At 33.9% G+C, this 22,988-nt stretch overlaps 3 protein-coding genes across 5 annotated transcripts; all 3 read left to right on the plus strand.

Moving 5' to 3' along the window:
• The first annotated feature begins 1,526 nt into the window (after positions 1-1,526).
• On the plus strand, positions 1,527-7,037 carry LOC140759489 (uncharacterized). 3 transcript variants are annotated; one of them, XM_073096068.1, is made up of 10 exons: positions 1,527-2,135; positions 2,228-2,377; positions 2,471-2,626; positions 2,858-2,950; positions 3,240-3,365; positions 3,516-3,749; positions 3,870-3,992; positions 4,477-4,584; positions 5,146-5,465; positions 6,310-7,037. In XM_073096068.1, the coding sequence occupies exons 1-10, from the start codon at positions 1,667-1,669 to the stop codon at positions 6,919-6,921; spliced, it is 2,391 nt and encodes a 796-aa protein (XP_072952169.1). In that variant the 5' UTR covers positions 1,527-1,666; the 3' UTR covers positions 6,922-7,037. The 3 variants fall into 3 exon arrangements, with proteins under 3 accessions (XP_072952169.1, XP_072952170.1, XP_072952171.1); XM_073096069.1 differs by having other exon boundaries at positions 4,492-4,584; XM_073096070.1 differs by lacking the exon at positions 4,477-4,584.
• A 4,916-nt stretch (positions 7,038-11,953) lies between these two features.
• LOC140759633 (uncharacterized) lies at positions 11,954-12,686 on the plus strand. Its single transcript, XM_073096244.1, has 2 exons — positions 11,954-12,435; positions 12,625-12,686. Exons 1-2 carry the CDS (start codon positions 11,973-11,975, stop codon positions 12,636-12,638), a joined length of 477 nt encoding a protein of 158 aa, XP_072952345.1. The 5' UTR covers positions 11,954-11,972; the 3' UTR covers positions 12,639-12,686.
• A 1,619-nt stretch (positions 12,687-14,305) lies between these two features.
• LOC140759593 (uncharacterized) lies at positions 14,306-18,860 on the plus strand. The gene is made up of 3 exons (XM_073096195.1): positions 14,306-14,428; positions 15,052-15,144; positions 18,107-18,860. The coding sequence occupies exons 1-3, from the start codon at positions 14,426-14,428 to the stop codon at positions 18,725-18,727; spliced, it is 717 nt and encodes a 238-aa protein (XP_072952296.1). The 5' UTR covers positions 14,306-14,425; the 3' UTR covers positions 18,728-18,860.
• Positions 18,861-22,988: the final 4,128 nt, after the last annotated feature.

Raw genomic sequence — 22,988 nt, forward strand, 5'->3', positions numbered from 1 at the left:
CGAAGGGATTGAGTTTGTTGCACGATTGTCTAATGGGGCACCACTCTTTGCAGGAAATCAATGTGTCAAGTCTGAATCAACTCTTGCTAATAAAAGAATATACTGTCACAAGCATCTGTGTAGAGCCAGACTCCCTGTTGCTCACGAACATTTTGAATGGTGTTCATCATAGATCATTGTTGGTCCATCGAGTCTAATGTGGAGGACATAAAATTTCTTATCTCATAATTTTTAAATTGTAAAGCACTTAATTTGCTTTTTCGAAAAGCTAACCAACCAGTTGATTGGCTCGCCAAAAATTGTTGTTCTAATTGGAGATATAAATATTAAAATTTCTTGAGATCGAGTGAGATGATAAAAAAAGGACTTAACCATGCATCCACTTCAACTTTCTTATGGGTTAGTGAAATGTTAACCTAAACCTAAGTTCTTTCCCAAATAAAGTTAAAAAGTAGGTAATACACTAATAAGGGGTTTGTCCTTGTTGCCCATATTGATCTGTAAAATGTTTGTAAAGCTTTAAATTACGCATATTAGTACTTAAAGCATGAAGAATTAGTTCCTTAATTTGGCTTTGGGCTTCCTCTTTTTCTTTGGATCTGCCTTTGTGATCTTGGTGCCTCTTCCACGCAACTTAGAAGTTAACTACTAGTTTCTCACGTATACAGAATTGAGAAATTCGCATTCCATCTTTACTGGTATTTGTGGTTTACACCTGCATTATGAATATTAATAAATCGCATGCTACTTTTTCAAAAATAGTTGCAACACACTCTATTGTTAACTAAACTAGCTAGCTTGGACACTATTAAAATACCTTGATCATGCTAACAATCTTATCTCTAATAAGGAGAAAATAAGACCAAGAAGAAGATTTAGATGATTGGAGGGAGATTCAAACTAATAATGAGACATAGATGTTGAGAGTGAGCCTTTTACTTTCATTCCGAGTGTGTTCTAAGTCTTCCCTCTCCTGCACGTTAGATTTGTATAAGAAGAAAATAAGGGCATATAACATAAGCATTTTAGAAGACAATATGTCAACTTCGATAGAATATTTCTTCTGTTATGTGGTCTATATATATACACACACGCGTGTTGTTAGCAGTGTTAATCTAATCTAGGGTGTATTACATAAATATTATGTGAAACACAAAGTGTAATTTATAAATATTAAAATAGTCGGTGTAAACAGAAAATACATGTAATGTAGGGTGTTTAATGCATTTTTACCTAAATTTTTTTATAGGAGCTACGCGTACCTCATGCGATACTTCCCACGTCGTCCAATGTGTAATCAATGGTAGGGATGTTAAAAGACATAAAAGATGTGGCACGTCCGTACAAGAAAATGGCAGAAAGAAAAAGATGGATGAACGAAAAAGAAAAAGGAAAAGGATGAATAAACTCATGAGCAAAGAGATAAAAATTTCACACTGATCGAGTATATATATATATATACGCACTGCCACGAGACCAAACTAATTAATCCATCTCGGTTATTACTACGAGAAATTAAAGGATGGTGGAAGCAAGTGGGAACGACCCGTCGTCGTCCTCCTCCTCAGGAGTAGTAGAAGAAGCGAAGGACTCCTCTCTCTCGGGAGGAGGGCAACCAACGAAGAGTGAAATAGAGCAAACGAGGCAGGCATTGTTTAAATTAGCGATGCAGGGCAACTGGAAGGAGGTCGTCCAACTCTACAAGAAGAAACCTTGGGTGCAACGCGAAAAGCTGACACGTGCAGAGGACACGACGCTGCACGTGGCCATCTCGGCCGGCGATGAGAAAACGGTGCTGGAGCTACTGAATGTGATGGACCAACAAGGCGTGAAGTTGATCCTGGAGGTGAAGAACGACAGCGGCTCGACGCCGCTACACCTGGCAGCGGCGTTCGGCATGGACATAGCTTGCTGGAAGATGGCGCAGCGCCACCCAGTGTTGGTGAGGACGGCGCGGAACAACTACGGGGAGACGCCGATCTTCACGGCAGTGCGACACGGGAAGAAGACGGCCTTCTTTGCACTCGAGTATTCAATGAAGGTGGAAAACTACGAGGCGAGGGATGTCACACATTGTAGGAGAGAGAAGGATGGCAATACCATCCTCCACCATGCTATCTTCGGAGAATACTTTGGTACGTCTGCCCTCCTGCATATTAAATTTTAAAATAGTTATCTAATATATTATTACCCATAGCTCATTACAAGGTAAAATATCTTTGTGCAGAATTGGCTTACGAGATCATTGCTTTGTACCCCAAATTGGTTGATTATGTGAACATAAGAGGCGAGTCACCTCTTCACTATCTAGCCAATAAACCTCTATGTTTCAAGAGTGAAATTCGCTTTAGCTTTTTTGACCAAGTGATCTACTCTTGTAAGTTTCTCTAGCTTGTAATCAATTAGTTAATTAACTACATTTTATATCTACTCTCTTATAAATATTTAATTAATTCGCTCTATTCTGCAGGTATCATTGTTGAGCCACTTAAGAGGAAATTTTCTGATTATAAAGATTACAAAAGTGATACCACACAAGAAACCACATCATACAATCCAATGTTGCCCGAAACATTTGAGACGTTCTCCCACTTGCTTACTTTGCTAAAGCCTTTGCGTGTTGTTGGTAATTAGCATTAATTCCATATTTAGTACTGTTATATTAAATCGCACGAATGCCTAAAAATATATGTTTCATAGAACACTAATATGCTATTTGCAAGGAAAAAAGATATGCAAGTTTTATAGTAGAGTTTCATATGCATTAATTAGTGCTCAATTTTAATAAGTCCATTAGTTGGAATAATTCCATATAAATTGCAGATGATCTTAAGATCCAATTGTTAATCAATTGCAGCTACCAGGAGTTTTAATCGCATTGCTATGTGGATCCACCGGATCCGAGGGGTTTCTGATGATAAGCATGCAGATGATACAGAAGATCCAGGTGGTATGTCATCAAGTATCCTCTCAAGATAATTGTTTAAATTTTATATTGAGCTTATAGCCTCTTAACTGGTTTCCTAGTCGTTGATGCACACAATACCCACTGAAAGGTTAACAATCACAAGGAATTATATAAATTTGAATGAAGTATAAGCTTGATGTGCTCAAGAAGGCGGGATCGAGCTTATATATAGCTTATTCCTATCTTTCTCTAATCTTTTAGCAACTAAATAATATTAGGTTCATACTGATCACTCTTTCATGAAGTTTTTTATTTTCTACTTGAAATGAAGATGTCAAGAAAGAACAAGAAACTATCAAGGATGAGAAGCAAGATCGAAAACTTCCGCAAATCTATGATGTGGGTTTTGCGTTATTCAAGGTGGTGATGAAGTTCCTATTGATCGTCTTGGGAATAGGTAAGTAGATAATCTCCGAGAGTTAATTCTAATGTCCCAGCTCAAGTGATCTCAGCCCGAAAGTAATTAAACTCAGCTCAGTCAATCAAATTAGAGGGTTAAACCCTATTATTATTATTATTATTATTTTTAGCTAATTTTATTTGCTAGGGTTGTGGAGGACGCAAACACTTGAAAGAAAGAAGCGAAAGAACAAATACGCATGTTATCTAATGGATAAACTGCTTGAAAGCTGCAAAGAATGGGAGTACGAAAAAGAAAAAGGTGGGATGAAACCTCATGGTACGACTTCTGCCACTGATCCACCTGGAGATGAACCATCTCAAGAGCTAGAGCCGACACAATCACCATCACACGACGACTCCTTGAGCACGAGCAAAAATGGTATCTGTTTTGAGTTCCTCATTTGGCTTAACTTGTATGAATTTAATCACTAACAAACAATTCAAATTAATTGGATGGAAAAGAACTAAAAATATTGGTCTCTATGACATTGTTTTCTAGGGATATCGCGGACGGAAGCACTTGACAAGGAGGAGCAGCGAAAGAATGAACGTGCATGTCAGCTAATGGATGGATTGATTAAACTTTGTAAAGAATGGGAGAAAGAGAAAGAGAAAGAGAAAGGTGAAATTAATCCTTATGACCCCTCCAGCAAAATTGGTATCGCCGCGTTACGTTTAAATTTTTCCTTAAATTATAGGGTTAATTACACCATAAACTATGGCCCATTTTAACACACCAAATTGTCTATTTTTTTATATGATATTTTGATTTCCTTAACTATCTAATACCTCTCACACCTCCAACTGACATAAAATAAAATTACTTAAAGGAAAGTAAAAGTACAATGGTTGTCAAATGTCTGCAAATTGATTAGTTGATTACGTAGAGATTTTACTATAAAAATTTAAGAGTTTGGGAAGTATATATAGAAGAGTGATTTACCGATGCTTTTGTTCTTCAGGGTGTAATATAATATTGGATTATAGTATAAGAGGTGAAGCTTTAATCCAACCTAAAATTATTTATCATAAGAATCCAGCTATGCCTAGACTATCTATATTGATCGACTTCTGATTAGCTTAGTTATTTGATTTTTATCGTTAAGATAATTTAAAAACAGAGAGTTCGGATGGAAAGATGAAAGGAGAGAACGATCATGGTGGCACAGACAAGGATGATCAAAACCAAAAGGCATCAAAACAAGAAGACAAAGGTATTTTAATTAAGAAAACTAACTTTACTCACTTCCAATTATATTAAACAAAAATATTTACTCTCAAAAAATTTAAAAGCTCTTTTTAGAACAGTATAATTGTCGCTCAAATCTTTTGAGCTATGGTTAATAGTTTTAAGAAATACCCAGAGAATTAAATTTAAATAAGAAAAAAATATTATTCTTCATTGAAGTTTCGTCTGTAACATTATCAGTAATATTTTCTCTGACATGAAAAAACACGTATATGATACAAGGTAACATTAGATAGTTCTTAAGATTATTTTAAACAATTTCTATGAAGGCGAATTGGTAGTTTTTAATCCATGTTTAGTTTTAATCACAATTAGTATACTTTAACAAATGGATGGCATTTTTAAAGAACCCAATGACTTCTGCCGTACTATCGTATTTGAAATATTTATCAATGGCAATTATTTAAAAAAACCCTAAGTACTTTTAATTATCATTAAGAAAGTACGTTTAAATTTTATTGATAGATTATTTTCACTTCCACTCTTTTTCTCGATGTATAACTATTCACTCACATATTATACTCAGACACGATAGCGACACCGGTGTTGGTAGCGACAAAAAATGGAATAACAGAGATGGTGAAAAAAATTCTTGACACCTTTCCAGTAGCAGTCTTGGATGTTGATAAGGATGAGAAGAATATAGTGTTGCTTGCAGTAGAATATCGACAAAGCCACATATATGAATATATGCTTAAAAGGAAGACAATGAGGGATAGTGTATTCGGAAAGATAGATAAGAATGGGAATAGTGCTCTACATCTCGCTGCTAGGTTCAATGAAAGACTTCCTTGGAATATCCCTGGAGCAGTTCTCCAAATGCAATGGGAGATTAAATGGTACAAGGTACATGCATGGTGTTCTCTCTCTCTCTTGTTCATTTCAGTTTACATCTTATTTTTATTTTCACTATATCTAGTTTGATTATTTTTCTTTCTTTTATTAAATTAAGAGATAATTATCTTTGGATCCACTAGATTATTATTTATTTGAGTTAAATATATTTTATTCTCCTGTATCCAAAAAATAATTTATTCTATGTACTTTAAAAAGTTCTAAACTAATTCTTATACTTATGACTAAAGTGAGATTATTAATTTTTATATTAAATTTAACTAAGTACTACAGCTATTTTGGTAATTTGCTGCATTATATCAAAATCTGTATTTCTTCTCTAATAACATAATAAGGGCATTTTAGTTATTTTGATGTTATTCGGTTAAGTTTAACGAAAAAAACTAATAGTTTTATTTTAATCATAAGTATAGGAACTAGTTTAAGATTTTTAAAGTACACGAGACAAAGTAATTTTAGGCATAAATACGGCTAACATTTAACCCGATTTATTTTTACATGAGTCCTTCCTAGCTCTTAGCTCTATAAAGTAAAATGCCTTTTGTGTTAATTATATGTTTGATTTATTACATGACTATGGTATGATTAATATTAAGCTCCATTGCTAGAGATTATTTTATTTTTATTTGGAATAGAAAAAGATATAGAAGTTGAGAATAAGATAATTATTTAAATAGGAGTCTAGGGTAACTTAACCTAAATATATGGGTGCTTAGGGGTGTCTTATGAATATTTTGTGGGTTAAATTGAAAAGTATTAACACTAGAGCGTAGACTTTAATGAACATATATAGTACGATATGAAATTAAAAAATATATGATCTTTAAAACCGCAGTACGTTATGGAATCCTTGGACATCGAACTATTCGCCACCTACAACAACGACGGTCAGACGGCACAGGAGCTCTTCACGGAGACGCACAAGGCCCTCGTCAAGGAGGCCGGTGAGTGGCTGCTCAAGACGTCGGAGTCGTGCTCCGTTGTCGCCGCTCTGATCGCCGGTGTCGCCTTCGCCTCCGCCGCTACCGTCCCTGGCGGTCTCGACCCGTCCTCCGGCGATCCCATCCTCTCCGGCCATATCTCGTTCCAAGTGTTCGCCTTTTCCTCCCTCGTGGCCCTCTGCTTCTCCGTGACCTCCCTCATCATGTTCCTCACCATCCTCACGTCCCGCTACCAAGAAAAAGACTTTGGCAAGAGCCTCCCTGCACAGCTGATATTTGGGCTCACGTCTCTCTTCACCTCCATCGCCGCCATGCTCGTCTCCTTCAGCGCAGGGGACTTCTTCATTGTGGAAAAGAAGCTCAAGTACGCGGCATTCGCAATCTACGGAGTGATGTTCTTGCCCGTGTCCTTCTTTGCAATTGCCAAGTTCCCGCTCTACGTCGACCTCATTAGGGCTACCGCTGCCATCGTGCCGGAGAGAACTCAAAAGATGGAGATATTTTGACGAACACATGGTGGCCCAGCGGCATGTTTGTGCACTTTTAATTAATTCCGTAGACGTAATTTAATTCTCAGAATAAAGTAATTGCATGGGTCTTTTTATCAAATAATCAACTGTTTGCCAAATGTTCTAAGATATGTATGATGTGATTAAATTGTTTGAATAATATTATTGTGCATGAGAATGTGTTCAATTAAAAATGGGTAAATTAAAATTTCGCCCCAGTTGTTTCGCCTAAAATCAACCGACCCATAAAATTTTATTTATATTATTTTTTATTGTTGTGATTTAGATTAATATTAAATTATTAATTTTTCATTTAAGTTTAACATAGAAAATATAAAAAAAATTAAGGAGAGAACTTTTCTACCATAATAAATATTGGAAATTTTTAAGAGTCATATCTTTCATTTTATCTGTTTTATGATTCACATTCTGTTTATAATTTTTTTTATTTAACTCCTCTTTTTTTTATAATTTTTATTTAATACCTTGAGTTATCCAATGCATTAGCACAAGAATATTCTATTATAATATACTTAATAATTAATAAAAATTTAAATTACCTCTATCTACTTTATCCTCTCCTTTACTCTTATCTTCTCCATCATCCTCACCTCCTCATTATGCACAAGTCGAATGTTTCAAATTGAGTCGATCAAGATACTCGGCATACTCTATCTTCTTAGCCAAACTCTAGGATAGAGCAAAGATAGATAGAAGAGAAGGAGGAGGGGCAAGACGAGAGAAGGTGATGATAGTGGCAATAGTGGGAGTAAGTAGTTAGAAAAATATGATAGAGGGATAAAGAGGAGGGGATAGAGCAAGACGAGAGAAGATGGTGGTAGTGGCAACAATGGGAGTAGGTAGTTAGAAAAAGATGGTAGAGAGATAAAGAGGAGGGAAAGATTAGTGAGAGTATTTTAGTTAGTTAATTAATATTAATTAGTTAAAATAATGTTACTATGTTAAATAAAAATTATAGATAAAAAGATGAGAAGTCAAGTTATAAAATCCTTAGAGATAGTGTGAATTATAAAATAGATAAAATATAGAGTGTAATTTATAAAATTTTCAAAATATTAAAATATTATATTCGTCGGTCTTCTTTAATTAAATTTACTTATCATAACACACTTTTAAAATTTAATACAAATGCATTTTTAATCTCTTATATCTTCTTGTACCTAAAATTACACGCATCAAATCTCAATTATTAATAACTGACCATCCTAATGTAGCCTTCTTTAAATATATGATCATAGAATGAAAATTTTTAATTATCTTAAAAGTATTTACTCAAACAAAGAAACTATTACTTTTAGAGAGATATTGTGATAATTTATATTTTTTTCCTATTAAGGTTCGAATGAAAAAATTCAATAGTATCATATTAGTCTAAACCATAAGTTGGCAAAATACTGCAAACCAAAGTTTATGAGATAGTTTAATTTTAAGCATAACCACGGGTTAATTTAATATTTATCCTAATTAATTCTTCACGATGGGAGTGAAAAGTCTTAGGAATTTTTTTAAATAAACCCTATACTTTTATTAGTTTTTAATTAGCATTTATTTTTGAGTAATCTAAAAGTCGGCTCTTTTTTCCTATAAATTTCATATAACACCACATCATTACTTTCACTAACTATTATTAACCTAGTCTATGGTTACGTAACTCTGCTGATTAAATTACGCTTGAATAATATCCCATTTTAATTCACTCCACTAAATTTAAAATCCTTTTTCTTTGATCTAACCACCGTGTCATATTCGAACAAAAGATAATTTGGGTATTTAAAAAACTATCTTTAATTATTTAAACGTTCTAGAAAGATAGCGTGAGATGATCAAAAGGACTTAACCATGCATCCACTTTAATTTTCGTATGGGAATCTTAACCTAAACGTACACCACAAGTAGCATAGTTTTCTTTTGTCTCATTTATGCTCTCTGTCTCTCTCTCTGTCTCTCTTTTATCTTTCCTAAAGAAAGTTAAAATAAGGAATATAATTTATTTGTTCGTCCTTGTCGCCTTTCATTCCGTAGAATGTTTGTAAACCTTCACATCCCGTACGTGAGAATTAATTCCTTAATTTCACTTTGGTCTTACTCTTTCTCTTTGAATTTGCCTTTGTTCTTTGAGACCGGATGTTATAAAGGGACTACACATTTATGTAAAACTAATTAAGATGCCTCTTAAATGCATCTTAGGAGGTTAACTAGTCGCTAATTTGTCCGTGTATACAATTATGATTTATGCATTTAACACCTTACTTTTGCTCATATTTATAGTTTACATTTTGTATTTTTAAAATTTATACATTGCAAACTCGAATGTTAGATTTATTAATTAAATTTATCGAAATATCAACCAGTTAGATTAAGTTAATTAAACTCTAATAACATTACTAAAATATCTTTATGGAATCTAAACTCATCTACACACTAAGAATCTTTTCTTTTTCTAATAAATAATAGAGGAGAAAAGAAGATTAAGAGGGATGTTTAGACCAACGGTGAGATATTGGGTTGAGAGTGAGACCTTTGCTTCATGTGTTATCTTTTTTTCACTTCTTAATATGAGATCTATTACCAAAAATATATATATGGAAGAAGAAAAAAATAACATAATCCATATTTTGGTAGACGAACATGATAGGTTAACTTTGATGAAATATTTTTTTTTGGTATGCTACTATCTATATCTATATGAACGGGTGTTAAAATGTAAAAAACAAAAAAAAAGGGTGCAATATGTATATACTAAAATATCGAATCTAAACTCATATTTTTAACAAGAATTCATTTTTTTTCTAATAAATAATAGAGGAGAAAAGAAGATTAAAATAGACAAATAGTGAGAGATGGGGTTAAGAGTGACATATTGTTTTTCATGTGTTATCTCTTTTTTCACTTCTCGACATGAAATTTATTATCAATATATAGAAGAAGAAAATGATATAATCCATATTTTGGTAGAGGAACATGAAAATATTTTCTTTTGGTATGCTACTATCTACATCTATTTGGACAGGTGTTAAAAGTGTAAAAAATTTTTAAAAAGGGGTGCAATATGTACATATTGAAATATCGGGTGTAAACAATAATATGCATAAGCTCAGGGTGTTAAATGCAAATCATCCTAATCCTCCAAGTACGATGTCCAAATAGCAGCAGTTAAAGGCATAAGATGTGGCACGTGCGTTAAACAAAAAGGGAAAAAGAAAAGGAAAAAGAAAAAACTGAACAACTGAGCGACGAAGGAAAAAAAAAATGCCCTGTCCACGGTGGAGATCGAATGACGTGTCTTTCTTTATATATATATATATATATATATATGATACGCTCAGCTACGAGACCCATAAGCCAATAATTATCCCTTCTCTCTCTCTCTCTCACTTATTACCGCAAGAAAGTACTGGATGGGCGAACCTACAATAATGGATGAAGTCCTCCCATATGGAGAGAGCTGGAAGTTATTGGAATTATTCAGACAGACCGAATGGGACAAAATCATCCAATTCTACCCAAAGGAAACGATGCGTCAGTTATTCAAATTAGCCGAGGAGTGCAAATGGGAGGAAGCTATCCAACTCTTCACTGAGAAGATGAGGCAACAATTATCCAACTTAGCAAAGCAGTGCAAATGGGAGGAAGTCCACAACCCACTCACCTTCGCGGAGGAAACGAAGCATAAATTATCCAGATTAGCTGAGCTGAGCAAATGGGAGGAAGCTTTCCAAGTCTTCACTAAAGAAATGTTATTCAAATTAGTCATGCAAGGCAAACGGGAGGTAGTCATGCAACTCTTTACGGAAGAAATACAACAGCGATTATCTAAATTAGTTGAGGAGGGCAAATGGAATAAATTCACCCGGCTCTTGAAGAAGGAAATGGAGGATCAATTATTTAAATTAGCAAAGCAGGGCAATTGCAAGGCAGTCATTCTACTCTTCACCGAGGAAATGAAGCATCAATTGTTGGATGTAGCCAAAGAGGGGAAATGGGAAGAAATCATCCAACTCTTCACAGAGGGAATACAGAAGCAATTATCCAAATTAGTCACTAAAACCAAATGGGAGGAAGTCAACCGACTCTTGAAGATGGAAACAAAGCAGCAATTGTCCAAATTAGTGGAGGAGGGCAAATGGGAGGATGTCCTCCAACTCTTCACCAAGAAAGTAATGCCGCAATTACTCATATTAGTCATGCAGAGCATTTTGGACTATCTCATTCGAAATTCGACGAATGAAATGAAGAAGAATTTATCTAGATTAGCCGAGGAGGGCAAATGGGAGGAAGTAACCCAATTCATCACAGAGGAAAAGAAACAGGAGTTATCCACATTAGCCAAGCAAGGCAAATGGGACAAAATTATCAAAACATTCATCGAGGAAAAGAAGCAGCAGTTATTCTTATTAGCCATCCAAGGCAAATGGGAGGCAGTTATCCAACTCTCCACGGAGGAAACAAGGCAGCAATTATCCACATTAGTTGAGCAAGGCACATGGGAGGAAGTTATTCGATTCTTCACAAGGGAAATGGAGGAGGAGTTACTCACCGACATGGAGGAGTTACTCACCGACATGGAGGAGTTACTAACCGACATGGAGGAGTTACTCACCGGCATGCATTTCGAACGGGAGAAAGTTGGCCAACTCTTCGTCGAGGAAACGAAAAAAAATTTGTTCAATTTAGCCATGCAGGGCAAATGGAAGGAAGTCATCCAACTATTCACCGACGAAATGAAGCAACTACTTTACACAGTACAAACGAAGACTATAGAGCGAACAGCTGACCTACTAACCACCACCGGAACAAACAAGCAGTTGCTTGTGATCACAGGGCAAGGCAAACCGGTGGACATTATGCAACCCTTAACGGTGGGAATGAGGAAGCAGTTGCTCAGATTAATCAAGCAAGACAAATGGGAGGAAGCCATCGACTACATCAAGGCAATGAAGTATTTCGATATCATCATGCATGACGACTTGAAGAAAGTCATCAAATTCTTCACGGAGGAAATAAGAAAGAAGTTGTACGAATTAGCCATGCATGGCAAATGGGAGGAAGTCATCCAACTCTATAAAAGTTATCCCAAGGTACAAAGCAAGAAACTGACACATGCCAAGGACACGACGCTGCACGTCGCCATCTCGATCAGCAATGAGAACACGGTGCTAGAGCTGTTGAAGGCGATGGAAAATGAGAATATAGAATCGATCTTGGATATGAAGAATAACAGTGGCTCAACGCCGCTGCATCTGGCGGCGGCGCTCAACATGCCCCTGGCATGCCGAGAGATGGCACAGCTAGTACCAAACCTGGTGATGACGGCTCGCAATAAGAACGGGGAGACGCCGCTCCTCGCGGCTGTGATACAAGGGAGTAAGAAGGCATTTTTTGAGCTCGAGCATAGTCGACCAAAGAATATGGAGGGGGACCTCACGCATTGTAGGAGGGAGAAGGATGGCAATAACATCCTCCATTTTGCTATAGAAGGAGAACACTTTGGTACGTCTCCTTTTTTTTAATTTATTTTACATTACTTGGCATGCTGTTTTGAAAATCCAATGAACATCTGTGTCTGTAAAATCTAACTAATCATTATTAGGATTGAACTTAGATTAAGAAAAGAAATTGTCATTGTAGAAGTGGTTTAAAATAATTAGTGCTAATTATTATTATTATTTGTGTGTGCAGACTTGCTAGTGTGATCATTATCAAGTACCCCAATTTGATTGATTATGTAAACGAGCAAGGACATTCAGCTCTTCACATTCTAGCTAACAAGTCTTTGTGTTTCAGAAGTGGGACTCGCTTTGGAATTTTTGACAATTTCATCTATTCATGTTAAGTCTCTTCAAATTAATTAATTAATTGAGTCAATAATTATGCAATTACGTTTTATATCTACTCTCTTGTATAATTACACTTTCTCTCCTATTATGCAGGTATCACTATTGCGTCACTTAAGAGTGAATTTGATGATTATAAAAATCACCAATGTGAAGCTTTGAGTTTTGACTTAAGAACAATGTTGCCTGAAACATTTGATAGTTGTTCCTACGCCTTTACTTTGCTGTTTAATATTGGTAATTTGCATTCCATATAACTACTATTAAGAGTTTACAGTTATATTCAAAATGCTATATTTTCATTTCAAACAATTTAAACTTTTGTAGATTTGAATATATATATTCAATTGATTACAGGGCAATTTGATTTTTAACTTAAGAACAAAGTTTTCTATTTATTTTGATCAATTACTTGTCAATTTGAATTAAAGTCCATTAGTTGGAATAATGATCTTAAAATGCAATCCTTAATTCAATTAATTGCAGTCGCCAGAATTAATATGTTAATTGCAAAGTTTTCTATTTAGTTTTATACTAGTCTCAATCCAAACTCTATTTCAATTGCAGTTGTCAGAATGTCTAAATATATTCTAAGGAGATATCCTAAGCATGAAGATGAAGAAGATTCAACTGGTATATTATATTAAAATAAATTGATTGTGAGAGATTATCTTATTGGAATTTTTTTAAATGTTTTAGTTATTCATTTTATTTTTTTATTTCAGGGAAAACACTTATAAATAATTCAACTACTGCTCCTTGCAAAGCTGATCAAAAATCCTCTCTAGGTAATTCAGATATATTATATTATTAATTTATATTGAGCTTTTTAATCTCTTAATTAATATTAAAGCTAGTGATTGTGACACACAATTTTAGTGATGTATAAGTTTTATGTATATTTTTTAATTTTTTTTCCTTTTAACTTATCGACTACTCTTTTAATATTTTATATTTAAACACTATTATTTTATGCGGGTAATCACTATTTTATGTCTTAATTGTCTGCTTGAAATGAAATGTCACAGAAAAGAAAGTACCTGAGGGGCATAATAAGGGCACTTTCGGATTTCTTTGGAAAATCTATGGTGTTGCTATTCACTTATTCAAGCTGGTGATGAAATTCCTATTACTCGTCATGGGAATATGTAAGTAGATAATGTACAAGAGTTACCTCCGATGTGAATTTGTCCCAAACATTTACATATTTAGATGTTACTAGTGAAGGATAATTAATCAGTCACTTCAAAAACTTATAGGGATAGAGAATGGTAGTTTAGTTTAATCTTCTATGCCCAAATAATTTATAATATCTTGCTACAATGAAGCTATTGATGTATGATGTATAATATCTAAAAGAAATGAATGATGTAAAATAAAAATATATGGTCAATCCTGGAAAATGGAAAAACTATTATGATTTATGTAACAGAGTGAGGAAGCTAAGGGGAGAATTTGTTTTCTAGGGTATCAGAGGGCCGGAACACTTGAAAAGATGAAGCAAAAACATAAGCATGCATTTCAGGTGATGGAGAAATTGGTTACCAACAGTAAAGACTGGAAGTACCACAAACACAGAAGTGGAATAAATCCTTATTTTAAGAGAAAGGATTCGGAACAAGTACCACTCGACACACCGACAGAAGATGGTATCGTCACAATATTTCCTTTAAATTATGCTTAAATTATAGAGTTAATTGCATCATAAACTATGATATATATATATATATGTGTGTGTGTGTGTGTGACTCTTTCATCCTCTTAATTCTTTAATATTTCTTAATCCTCCATAGGAAAAACGAAAACATACTAAATGACATTTTCACTCTCAACTTGTTTTTTTTATTCCTTTTCTCTGAATAAAGATAAAACGATCGTCAAAGTATCTAAAAGCTGACCACATGACCATTAATATAACAAGAATTTGAAAGTTTTATATAATTTAAAGTAGTCAAATTGTTACAAGAAATAAATAAACAAGAGACTTATATGGAGATGAATAATTGTTCAATGATTCTAGACATATGTAATAATTCATAAATTATTTTTTTGCCCACTAAAACTTGACTCGGTATTAGATACACTATTTGAAAGAATAATCACACCTCCTTCTGCCTGCTCAAATATCTAGAACATTATAATCTCCACCCTCCGTAGAAGTGCAGGTTATTAACTTATTTATTAAAAGAATCCATCGATGCCTAAGCTATCTGTATTGACTTCCGATTAGATAACTTATTTATATTTAATCATTAAAATAATTTGTAAACAGAGAGTTCAGATGGAAAGAGCATCGGAGGGGACGGTCATGAGCAAAAGAAGAATGGAAAGGAAAAGGAAGAGGCATCAGAACAACCAGGCAAAGGTAATTTAACCAACAAAACTATAACCCTGCTCTCAGAAATTTATACAAACATTCTGCAAGTACTGCAAATTTTCTATCATTCTTTGCGTCAATGATGATGACTGTTATATGGAGAAAGAATTTTATCTATAGAGTTGATAAATTACTATATCATTCTGTCCGTAGAATTTTTACTGAGTATTTGTAGGTATAGCATTCATCTTACTTTTAAGATAATAATACTAATCATTAATTTCTCTCTCCTAATTTAATAATTAAAAATATATATAATTATTTAAAGAATTAATTGGAAGTATCGGTCACCCTTTTAATTTATAAAAAAATTACTGTTTTCTTATTTCTTTCTCCAAGCTCGCCATGAAAAATAACGAATTAATTATTTGACGAAGGTTAATTGTAACAAAGGGATATTTTAATTTCACACCCCCGCATTTTCATTTATTTGTTATGTACACCCTGAATATTTAGTATTTATAATTCAACTGCTATATTGTTACAGATATTTATAGAAATGTTCATACTGTTAAATTTGTCTGGTAAAGCAATAAAGCATATAGGATTTTCTTTTCTTTGGTGAAATAGTTACTCAAACATAGGGCTCACTTTATAAAATAGGATAGGATTTTTTTTTTCATTTAATACCATTCCTTTTTATCTATTTTTAATTGACATTCTCTATTTCTATTATTAACAATTTGTGCCCAAATTTTATATAGAACTCTCTGTTCTAGTTTATTGTAATATTATTAGAGATAAGATTATAGTCAGAATTTAGCTTAATTAGGAAAGATTGCTTCTCCTATTTAATATAAAATTTTCCAAGTAAAGTAATTTAATTTTAAATTCTTAATTGAATTGAATTTCAAGTGTTTAATGCCTATGTTATTTGACTGGTTAATTAAGTCACATTTATAAATTTTCTGCAATACCTTTTGATTATCAATGGATAGAAATTATTTTTAATAAATAATTGGTCTTTATCGAATCATTGCTCTTGTTCGAATAGCATTCATGTTACTTTTAAGAGATTTTTTATATATATATTTAGAATGTGATAATTATCATTTGTTTAATCATGTAGTAATTATTATTCTAATTAGTTTTTTAAGAAATATCCAGAAAATGACAACTAAAGTTGATAATATATTTAAATAATGAATATATCTTTCTTTACTGAAGTATTAGGGGGAGGTAAGACTATCATTAACATTTTCTCTTACATGAAAAAACATCTTATTATTTTTTAGAATCTTAGACTATTTTAAGTAAATTTCACTCTATTTTGTCAAACATGTGATAATCGATTGAAATGATAGCTACACCGCTATTGGTAGCGATAAAAAAATAAAATAATAGAAATGGTCGAGAAAATCTGTAACGTCTTTACGAAAAAAATATTGTATTAGTTTTTAGAATTCGTAGACTATTTTAATTAAATTTCACTCTATTTTGACTAACATGTGATAATTGATTAACATGATAGTCACACCGGTGTTGGTAGCAGCAAAAAATGGAATAACAGAAATTGTCAAGAAAATTCTTGAAAACTTTCCGGTGGCAATTTTGGATGAAGATGAGAATGAAAAGAATATTGTATTACTTGCAATAAAATATCGACAAATTCAAGTATACCAACATTTGCTTGAGATAAGCAAAAATGAAAAAAAAAAAATCAATATGCATTTCTAAAGAGAGATAACAACGGGGATAGCGCTCTACACTTAGCTGCAAAGTTCAACACAATGCATAATTGGAGTATCCATGGAGAAACTCTTCACATGCAATGTGAAATTAAATGGTACAAGGTACATACATACTGCCTCTTCCTCTAGTGTTTATTTTCATCGTATCTATTTCAAATTTTTTTCCCTATTAAAATAAGAGATAATTATCCCTGGACTCACTAGACTCTCTTAATTTTGTAAAACAAAATGCCTTTTACAAAGAAAGAAAAAAAAGTTTAAAAATAAGATGATATTTGATATGTTTAATATGTTTTTATTAACAAAATAAAAATAAATAAAATAGTATATATAAAAATGAGCAATAATTTAAGAGTCTTAGTGTAACTAACATAGAAGGTATGTGCCGTGTCTTACAAATATTTTTTTAGGAAGGAAGGAACACATGAGGTAAATTGAAAAGTATTAACATTAGAGTTAAACTATAATAAACATATATATTAGGCTATGAAATTAAAAATATGATATTTTAAAGAGCATTTTTTGGTGTCATAGAGTTAATTTTTTATCAATCAGTTTGATGAAAATCTAACTGTCAAGATTTTTAAGGATATAATAAAAATGAAAGATATTATCAGTTCAGTAGATAATTTTTGTTTAGATATATAATCTTGCACATTATTTTTTGATAATTATATTATCTTAATATTTTATCAAGTAAAAGATATGTATATTTTTAACTGAGAATAATGTATATATATCAAAATAAGAGTATTAATGTCTTTTATAATTAACTTGATGAAAATTTAATTATATTTTATTTTTTTGATTATTTTTTATTATTTACATATATCTCCCATTAGTTTAAGATTGATTTAAATTAAATTTTAATAGATAGAGATAAGAGAATATATTTAATTTGAAGTTTATCTCCAAATAATTAAATTTAAATTATTTAATATTAAATGATATCTCTTATAATTAAGGCATAATTATATTTAAGAGAGAAGTCTTAATGAAAAAAAACGTATAGAGCGCTTCTTCCGTATTGTAAAGTTAATTATTTATTAATCAATTTGATAAAGATCTAATAATTAAGATCTTCAAGGGTATAATAAAAAAATTAGGAAGTTAGACACACGTAACTAAATCTTCTTAATTAATATACTCTTTCTTTCGTATTATAATTTTAAAATATAAAAGTGAGCTATTATAATCATTGAATTAAGATTATAATTTTTGAAGATGCTGTTACGTATTTGACTATTTTAAAACCGCAGTACATTAAGGTTTCCATTGTCTCGCGGGACTCTGCATCCCTCGCCATCCGCAACTATAAAGGCCAAACGGCGCGAGAGGTTTTCACCGAGACGCACAAGGACCTCGTCCGGGAGGCCGGCAAGTGGTTGATCAAGACGTCGGAGTCGTGCTCCGTCGTCGCCGCTCTGATCGCGGGCGTCGCCTTCACCTCCGCCTGCACCGTCCCGGGCGGTCTTGACCAGTCCTCCGGCGACCCTATCCTCTCCGGCCGTATCCTCTTCCAAGTATACGCCTTCTCCGCCCTCGTCGCCCTCTGCTTCTCCGTGATGTCCCTCATCGTATTCCTCACCATCCTCACGTCCCGCTACCGAGAAAAAGACTTTGAATGGAGCCTCCCTGTGAAGCTGATATTGGGGCTCGCGTTCCTTTTCGCCTCCATCGCCGCCATGCTCGTCTCCTTCTGCGCCGGGGACTTCTTCATTTTGGAGAAGAATCTCAAGTACGTGGCGATCACAATCTACGGGGTGATGTGCTTATCGGTGTCCTACTTTGCAATTGCGCAATTCCCACTCTTCGTCGACGTCATTCGGACTACCTTGGGCGCCGTGCCGGATAGGACTCAAAAGATGGAGATGTCTTAACAAACACATGATGCGTGGCGTACTCGTGCTTCCGTTAATTTGGTGTGTTTTTAATTAATTTAATTATTAGACGTAATTGAGTGTCTCCGAATAATTAATTACGTTGGTTTTTTTTAATATTACTTGCCTTAGTTTGTCTTAAATTAACTCTACATGACAGGAGTAAACTATAAATTGAAAAGTTTCAAGCCCGTCAACTCGGAGAACAGAAATAAATTTATTTTAGAATAAGTCTACTTATTCTGGTACAGTAACTAAATAAGAACTTAACTTAAATAAGTTTATTATTTTCTTTTATCTTATTTCATACGAATTTTTAAAAGTAATTTAATAATAATTTATAATTACTATTTTTCTATAGATCAGATAATACTTAATTACACATCATCTCAACTTCTCAATTATAGTTAAGATTCTCTCTCTATAATTTCTTCTTTTAAATATCGATCATTTTAGCTACAATTTATCTTTCTCTCTCATCTTTTATTTTTTATTTTTTATAGTACATAATTATTTTATATAAAATATGGATTTATAATTTATATTCTCTAATAAATAATAGCGAAGAAAAGAAGATTAAAATAGACAAATAGTGAGATATGGGGTTAAGAGTGAAGTCTTGCTTTTCATGTGTTATCTCTTTTTTCACTTTTCGACATGAAATTTATTATCAATATATAGAAGAAGAAAATAACCATAATCCACATTTTGGTAGACGAATATTTTCTTTTTGTATGCTACTATCTATATATATTTGGACAGGTGTTAAAAGTGTAAAAAAAAATAGTTGCAATATGTACGTATTAAAATATCGGGTGTAAACTATAATATGCATAAGCTCAGGGTGTTAAATGCAAATCTTCCTAATCCTCCAAAGTACGGTATCCAAATAGTAGCAGTTAAAGACATAAGATGCGGCACGTGCGTAAAAGAAAAGGAAAAAAAAAAGAAAAAATTTGAACAACTGAGCGGCGAAGGAAAAAAAAATTCCCTGTCCACGGTGGAGAAGATCGAATGACGTGTCTTTCTTTTATATATTTATATATAAATGATACGCTCAGCTACGAGACCAATAAGCCAACAATGATCCCTTCTCTCTCTGACTTATTACCACAAGAAAGTACTGGATGGGCGAACCAACAACAATGGATGTAGTCCTCCTACCTGAAGAGAGCTGGACGTTAATAGAATTATTCAGACAGACCGAATGGGACAAAATCATCCAATTCTACCCAAAGGAAACGATGCGTCAGTTATTCAAATTAGCCGAGGAGTGCAAATGGGAGGAAGCTATCCAACTCTTCACTGAGAAGACGAGGCAACAATTATCCAACTTCGCAAAGCAGTGGAAATGGGAGGAAGTCCACACCCAACTCACCTTCGCGGAGGAAAGGAAGGGTGAATTATCCAGATTAGCTAAGCAGAGCAAATGGGAGGAAGTTTTCCAAGTCTTCACCAAAGAAATGTTATTCAAATTAGTCATGCAAGGCAAATGGGAGGTAGTCATCCAATTCTTTACGGAAGAAATACAACAGCGATTATCTAAATTAATCGAGCAAGGCAAATGGAATGAATTCACCAAGCTCTGGGAGAAGTAAATGAAGGAGCAATTATTCAAATTAACCAAGCAGGGCAGTTGGAATGTAGTCATTCTACTTTTCACCGAGGAAATGAAGCAGCAATTGTTGGATTTAGCCATAGAGGGGAAATGGGAAAAAGTCATCCAACTCTTCACCGAGGGAATAAAGAAACGATTGTCCATACTAGTCACTTATAGCGAATGGCAGGAAGTCACCAAAGTCTTCAGGAAGGAAACAAAGCAGCAATTGTCCAAATTAGTGGAGGAAGGCCAATGGGAGGATGTCCTCCAACTCTACAACGAAAAAATGATGACGCAATTATTCATATTAGTCATGCAAAGCGAGGTGGTCAATTGCATCCGATATTCGACGGATTAAAATAAAGAAGCAGTTATCTAGATTAGCCGAGAAGGGCAAATGGGAGGAAGTCACCAAATTCACTACAGAGGAAAAGAAACAGAAGTTATCCACATTAGCCATGCAAGGCAAATGGGACAAAATTATCAAAACATTCATCGAGGAAAAGAAGCAGCAGTTATTCAAATTAACCATCCAAGGCAAATGGGAGGATGTTATCCAACTCTCCACGAAGGAAACAACAAGGCAGAAATTATTCAGATTAGTTAAGCAAGGCACACGGGAGGAAGTTATTCAAGTCCTCACAGGGGAAATGATGGAGGAGTTACCCGCCGACATGCAGGACGGATTGGAGAAAGTTCCCCAATTCTTCACTGAGGAAACGAATCAAGAATTGTTTACTTTAGCCATGCAAGGTAAATGGGAGGAAGTCATCCAACTATCCACCCATAACCAACATTTTTTCAAATTACACATAAAGCGTATAGAGCTGGCGGCCGACCTACTAACCATCGCTCGAATGAACAAGCAGTTGTTCGTATTATTAGCAACGCAAAGCAAATTGGAGGACGTCACCAAACCCTTAATGGAGGGAACGAGGAAGAAGTTGCTCAGATTGATCAAGCAAGAGAAATGGGAGGAAGCCATCATCTTCATCGAGGATATGAAGTATTTTGAATACATCATGCATGACTACTTGAAGGAAGTCATCAAATTCCTCACGGAGGAAATAAGAAAGAAGTTGTTCGAATTAGCCATGCGTGGCCAATGGAAGGAGGTCATCCAATTATACCGAAGTTATCCCGAGGTACGAAGCAAGATACTGACACATGCCGAGGACACAACGCTGCACGTCGCCATCTCGACCGGCAATGAGAGCATGGTGCTACAGCTGTTGAATGCGACGGGAGATGAGAAGATGGAATTGATCTTGAACATGAAGAACAACAACGTCTCGACGCCGTTGCATCTGGCGGCCGCACTCGACATGCACTTGGCATGCAGGGAGATGGCACGACTGCTACCGAATCTGGTAGTGACAGCTCGCAATAACCACGGAGAGACGCCAGTCTTCACTGCTGTGCAACATGGGAAGAAAAAAACGTTCTTTGCGCTAGAGTGGTCAATACATGATCAGAGTCCGCCAAGAGACATGAAAAAGAGGGACCTCACACATTGTAGGAGAGACAAAGATGGCAATAACATCCTCCATTTTGCAATCTTAGGAGAATATTTTGGTACGTTTCTTATTTTTATTTTACTTTGCATCACTAATTAGAGCACTTTTAAAAAAAAAATCCAATGACTATTTATATTTATTAATCTAATCATGATTAGAATTGAACTTAGATTAACAAAAGAACTATTTTTTGTTATTATATAAATTGTTTAAAATGGTCTGAAAGTGATCTAACATTACAAATAGCATGGTGAACAAAAATAACAATTTTTTCATGCTAAATAATTTATCAGTCTAACTTTAAAATAAAGTGTATTTTAGTGATGGTTAATAATAATATATTTGTTTGCAGACTTGGCTAATGAGATCGTTGGCCTGTATCCTAAATTGATTAATTATGTGAATGAAGGTGGACAGACAGCTCTTCACTTTCTAGCCAACAAGCCTTTATGTTTCAAAAGCGGGACTCGCTTTGACTTTTTTGACCAAGTTATTTATTCATGTTAAGTCTCTCTTCTAATTATTTAATCACGTAATTACATTATATATTCCCTTCCTTATAATTAATTACGTTCTCTCCGATTGTGCAGGTATCATTATTGGGCCACTTAAGAGTGAATTTGCTGATTATAAGAAGTATGAATTTGATAAACCACGATCTATCAAAACCACACCGGATGATCCCATATTGCCTGAAACTTTTGATATGTGCTACCATGCCTTTAATTTGCTAAAAGAGTCTTTTCATAAAATTGGTAATCAGCATTCCATATTATATTAACTGCTTTTAATGATTTTTCACTTATATTCAAACTATCCTTAATTCAAAACACTTCGTTAAGTTCCATTTTTGAAATTGTAGTTTTAATATTTCTCTCACACAATGAAAGAAAAACTTGTTTTTTCTATTGTTTAAGTATCATTATTAAGAGGAAATTTATTAGCATTTCTAAGTGGATCAGAGGAATATGCGCTAAGAATGATGTAGAAGATTCCGCTAGTATATTATTCGAAATAAAATGTTTGTTATGTGAACATCTTATGGGAGTTCTTTTTTGTCACTCCTTTTCTTTTTTATTTCAACAGAAGCACCTTTAAATAATTTAACTTATACTCCTCGTGCAAGTGATCAAGAATTCCAAAT

The sequence above is a fragment of the Typha angustifolia genome, chromosome 4 (genome assembly GCF_048772165.1).
Source record: "Typha angustifolia cultivar Huaian chromosome 4, ASM4877216v1, whole genome shotgun sequence".
NCBI classification, from domain to species: Eukaryota; Viridiplantae; Streptophyta; class Magnoliopsida; order Poales; family Typhaceae; genus Typha; species Typha angustifolia.